Source organism: Triticum aestivum, chromosome 6A (assembly GCF_018294505.1).
Source record: "Triticum aestivum cultivar Chinese Spring chromosome 6A, IWGSC CS RefSeq v2.1, whole genome shotgun sequence".
NCBI lineage: Eukaryota > Viridiplantae > Streptophyta > Magnoliopsida > Poales > Poaceae > Triticum > Triticum aestivum.
The window spans coordinates 554,600,971-554,606,550 of NC_057809.1; the positions used below are offsets into that span (position 1 = coordinate 554,600,971).

At 55.0% G+C, this 5,580-nt stretch overlaps 1 protein-coding gene across 1 annotated transcript; it reads right to left on the reverse strand.

Annotated features, from left to right (window-relative positions):
- Nucleotides 1-272: 272 nt before the first annotated feature.
- Nucleotides 273-1,923, reverse strand: LOC123131001 (E3 ubiquitin-protein ligase ATL31-like). The gene has a single exon (XM_044550779.1). The coding sequence runs from the start codon at nt 1,665-1,667 to the stop codon at nt 423-425; it is 1,245 nt and encodes a 414-aa protein (XP_044406714.1). The 5' UTR covers nt 1,668-1,923; the 3' UTR covers nt 273-422.
- Between the last annotated feature and the right edge of the window lie 3,657 nt (nt 1,924-5,580).

Consider the following 5,580-nt stretch of genomic DNA (forward strand, 5'->3'; position numbering starts at 1 on the left):
TGATTGTAACTCTATCATTATGAAATAAAACCCCATCTCCCCCCCCCCCCCCCCCCCCCCCCCCCCCCCCAAAAAAAAGGTCAAAACCCTAGTATGCACTTCAATTTCCAAGTGGATTGAGGGTGTATCCGGTCCCTTTTTTTTTAAGAACCAGGTTGTATCCAGTCCCAATTCGTTAGTAAAACACAAGCTTCAGTGTCATATATCAGATGACTATGGAATTTTCAAACAAAAAAGATGACTAGATATGGAAATTAAATAAGACTGACGCAGAAAAAAATAATTCAGGTGCCTCCACAGGGCTCCTTGAGCATTCTGCATGCGGTGATTACAGTCTCTTTCTTGGATTAATAGCACAGACAGATTCCCCGCATGCGTGGAAGAACACCGCTTCTAGTAGATTCAAAAGTCCCGTTTCTTTTCTACGTTCGAACCTGCCGGCTAGCTGCCTTGTCGACATCGCCGGCCACAGAGCCGACCTTGGCATTAGACACGCCGCCGCCCAGAGGAGAACCTTCGAGGAAATCGACGGCGGCCACGCGCTTCCCTCTAATCCTCGTCGACGACGACGAGGACGCCTCCCCTCCCTCGGAGCTTTCCGTTCTCCTCGGCGTCGAGAAGAACCTTCCCGACAACGTCCTGGTGTACCTTAGGAACGATGGCCATCTGCCGGCTCTCTGCGCGCGACGATACGAGCTCTGCTCCCCGGCAGCGGCGACCATCTCCCTGCGCACGTGCTCCGGCAGCCACAGCGTGAACCGCTCCAGGTCGCGGTCGAGCCGGACTACGGCGAGGGAGTGGCCGGCGGAGTACGACCGGACAAGCTTCGCGGCCTTCGTCCCGGCCGGCCGCGACCCCGACCGCATCGCGCGCCGCTGGGTCCCTATCCGCTGCAGCTCCATCGCCTCCTTCCTGCGCTGCTCGGCCTCCTCCTCCGTCACCACGTCGATGACCACGGCCGCTGGTCGCGCGCCGCTGTCTGCTTGGTGGTGGCGTACCACGGTGATTTCGCTGGAGCTGCTGTTGGCTTCCGGCACCGGGGGCTTACTCGCCTCGTCGTCGCTGCCGCCGTCCTTGCTAGGGTCGAGGTTGCGGCGGCAGACCGGGCAGGTGACGTGGCTGGCGAGCCACTCGCCGATGCAGTCCGGGTGGAAGGCGTGGCTGCACTTGGGCAGCAGCCGGAGCCTGTCCTCGTCCTCGAACTCGCTGAGGCACACCGCGCACTCCAGCGGGGGCGCCGCCTTCCTCCCCACGCGCAGCGCCTTGGCCTCCGCGTAGCGCATGGTGGGGAACGCCTCGACCACCTCGGCGGCGAGCCCGCGCGTCGCCGCCCGCCGCTGCTGCCGCCTGGCGATGAAGCTCGAGAAGCCGGCGCCGGGGCCGGAGCCGCGGGAGTCGTCCGGCCGCGGGGCGTGGGGGTACGAGTAGCCGGTGCAGTGGCGGAGGTAGATGATGGAGGCGAGGATGAAGAAGAACACGGCGACGACGGCGGCCAGCAGCGCGACCATGGTCGTGCTGACGCGCATCTCCTGGTCGGCCACGTCGTTGTCATAGCCCCCCTGCCCCGGCTCCGCCGGCTGCGCGCTACCGGCCGACGCGAGCGCGCACGCCAGGAGTGCGGCGAGCAGCGCGTGTTCCATCTTTCGGGAGCGCGCGCCGGGGGACATGTGGGCGGGCTCCGGGGCTCGTCGTCGCTAGCTCGCCGCGCCTAACCGGGAACCTAGCTAGCTGACTGGCTGCGGATGTTCTCGGCGCGCATGCAGTGTCCGTCGACTGTGGAGTTCGGGCTATATAGAGGCAGAAGCAGAGGAGCCAGCCCGCGTGTTGAAGAAAATTGCACCGTGTTGAGCTCGTCTGCGTGTGGAGAGCCAGGTAGGCGCGTCTGTGCATGCGAGTTGAGCTTGCGGCCGAGGACGTCGCCGTCGCGTGGGTCGCGCCGGGTCAGGCGGGAGGAAGAGGAGAGCCGCGGGCCAGATATGAGTTATCTGGCACTTGGACTGTCGACCATCCAGGTGTTCTTAAGAGCAGCAGGCTGGCAGTTCGGTGTGGACTTTTGGACTCCTCTGAGCGCCACGTACGTGGCAGATCAAGTGGTCGACCAGCGGCAGAGTGCTTGTATCGTATCACATCAACGGTTAACAGCTGTTCCCTACGTAGTAGCATGCCCGGTACGTGCGTGAGAGATTTTTTCTAGAAGGGTGTGGGTAGATCTCAACTGACAAAACATATAAAAAGGAAGAAAGAATTTTTTTTTTATTTTTCTTACACAGATCTTCACATAATATCTAATGGATATAGTATCGACTAGTCTTAGTTGACCGAGATTTAGCAATCTCATTTTTCTAAATACGTGCCTGAGAGTTTTTGACCCTCCTCTTTCTTTCCCTCCATGAGGTTATGATTACCAATTAAGTTGCCATCTATAATACCCATAAAAAAAATTGCCATCTATAATCAGAAAAAAAAAGTTGCCATAGAAGTATCTTAGCGATCATGGGCTCCTCCATATATGCCAAATTCTTCAAGTCGTTGGTTCCTAATAGCCGGTACCGGACTGTTGATTGTTCGCAAAGCAGGGGCCTGCAGCACCCTCCTCGGTGTCCGCTTTGCGATCAAGAGCCCGACAATGCTCCTAAACTGTGTGGTGACTCGATCGGCTTGGTTCGAGATACTTGGATGGTGGCGCCTCGCTCCATGTGTTCCGGATGCGACGTCGGAGATCATAAACTGGTGGACCAACCTTGCTACGGTACAACATGAAAAGAGGGATCTCTAGACAGGGGTGATTCTATGTTCTGGTGCACGTGGACTCATCGCAACAACGTCATCCTCAATGGAGCCCGACCTTCCTCGCATGCCATCATCGACGTTGTTCGTCAAGAAGATGAGCAGTGGTTGGGAGCCGGCCTCATTCTAGTATCAAACTGATATCAAATACACCCAACTTCTACAACAACATAATATAAAAACTACTCGAGACATCAAGGATGCACACAACCAAATTACTATATAAAAGAAGAAGACGAAAACCGGCAGAAGCCAAGACGAGACGAATGACTGACTACGGAAAAATGTCTATAACTACAATGTCGTTGGCAACATCCGGACTAGAGTAACTGAGTAAGGTTCCCCAACAACGATGCATCTGGCAAGGGATCGACGCACAAGTGCCCCTCGTCACCGGCTCCGGCCACATACCCATACAAAGGTCTTCACCGAGGAGAGAAAGTTCGACCAATCTCCAAACAATGTATTCAGCAAGGGAGCGTAGACCACTACTATAGGTACAACCAATGAATGTCAGAGTTTCATCTAAGCTTTTCACCTCAAAACTCAAGACTTCGTATCCGAAGAGCAGCAGAGAAAACAAAGTCCGTTGTGTCACTAACTTGCCATGAAGAGATCTTGCTGCAATCCCTCGATTGCTAGAAGGGACATGCACAGACCTAGTGATCTAGAAATTCTCCTGCCTCCAACGACGACGAAGGCACCCGGCAACCACCACACGAAAACCTCGGAACATGATGAAATCCACACATTGCGGATTTGCCAAGACGCGAGATCTACCACCACAGACACCATTGTGTTGAGCACGCCAACACATGCGCCGATGTGGAGCACAGCCCAGCCATCACCGGAACACGACGGATACCCATGATTGACATAACTAGAAGCAAGCCGAAAGGTCGACATTCCGGCGCAAAAAAACACCGCTACAAGTCGGAGTACAACCCAACCCAGTAGCGGTTGAACATGTGGTATGAAGTTCAAGGGTGTCAACCTGTTACTGAATAACAAGGACGTTTCCCTCAACGCCACTTTGACGCGGGGTTCAGCTCAGACGGGGAGCGAGGTGACCCTGCCATGCCATGCCCATGCCCATGCGTACGCACCTACAGCGGTCCGGTCGGCTTGGCTGTGTCCGGCTCCGGTCTACGCGCATGCGTGCTAGTGGCAACGGCCGCGGCCGCGGCCGCGTGGCCAGCCGAGCCGAGACCGCACGAAACGGCAGCCACAGTTTCCATGCCCCCCCTATACGTAGCCGTCCGGGCCACGGGAGGACAAGGACTCCTCTGCCACCGTATGCCACGGCAACACACCGGCCGGGTCCATTCCTGGTGGGGTCCGGCCGGTGCGCGCGAGCAGCCACGGCCGTCCGTTTGGCTCCGCCGTGTATCCCCGACGGCGCCAGGTGTGGTGTTTGAAGGGTGCAAGGCAGCGCCACCGCGCCGGCGCGAGGGTAGGCGCCAAACCGGCAAACAGTCCGCGGCTAAGAGCGCCGACGAGGACCCGAGGGGCGGAGCTTGGTCGACGCGTGCGCATGCAAGCCATGTCTCGATCGGGAGGTTTCTCGGAAGCATCCTCGATCCAGCAGCTGGTGAGTCCCGTTGGGGTCTTTTCTGTCTGGCCGTACCTACGTGCATGGCAGAATCTTTTCCCCAAGTTCAATTAAGTTCTTTGTTGCTTCCGTCGGTCCTCAGCTTGAAACTGATGGCGACATGAACCTTAGCTAGACTCTAGCTAGCTTGGAACGGACGTGCAGCGGCGGCGTTAGGTTGGTTACAGAGAAAGGTTCTCGGATGATGAGACGGCGCTTCAGAGCAACAAAAACTACACGCCAGCAGAGGCGGTCGATGATGCTAATTGAGACGGGGATGATCTGCCGAAACGTGGAAGTCTCGAATCGTTCGGCATGCTAGTTTGTTTGTGTTCTCGAGACGCCAGTGCAGCGAAGGGATACGGACGCCAAGATCACCGGAGAAGGGAGCTGTTTCTCGCTGGAACTTGTTTTGTTCGTCTTGACTCTAATCGTATACCAACTTCAGTCACGTCACGGCCGCCGCGCTCGGTTAGGCTTCCGTCGTTGTTGGCGGGCGGGCGGTGTATTTCCGTTTATTTGCTTCCCATTTGGGCCGGGATCTTTATCGACCACACCAGGCCGTGATGGGGCTGTATGCGCAGCCGCAAAGCCCATGCTGCCTCACGGGCGCTAGGTGGGCTAGATGACGGGATGGAAAGTCCACTTCTAAACTGCAAATTTGGCACGCCTAAAAAACACTGCAAATTTAGTCCGTGCCTATTGTCGAACTATATGAAACCATTGCACATTATTTCTTACTACTAGTATTTATGCACGTGGAATGCACGTCTTAAAATTAATGGAGTAATTTTGGCAAAACGAAAAAGTTCATATACATGCTAATGGATTCATGGTATTTTTTGTTTTGGTATAAGAATGCTGAATATAAGTATAGTAGAGGTAGATTAGTACGCAAGACCACAATTATGAGACATAGAAGAATTTGAAATTTGTACTTTGTTTTCTGTTATTCCCGTTCTCCTTGCAATCTGCTTGGGCTCATCACATATTTACTTAGTCTGCAACATGGCCCAAGAGGTATCATGTATGGGCCTTCTTATCTGGAAAGGGTGAGGTGATGGTTCCATAACACCGGGGAGACAGATAAGGTCACTGTTCACCGCGAATCCTGCTGCTCCCAGCCATCGGATTTAGCAAACCAACGGTTACAATTGATGCTACATGTCCAATTCAAGATTGATGTACTATATAGTAGTATA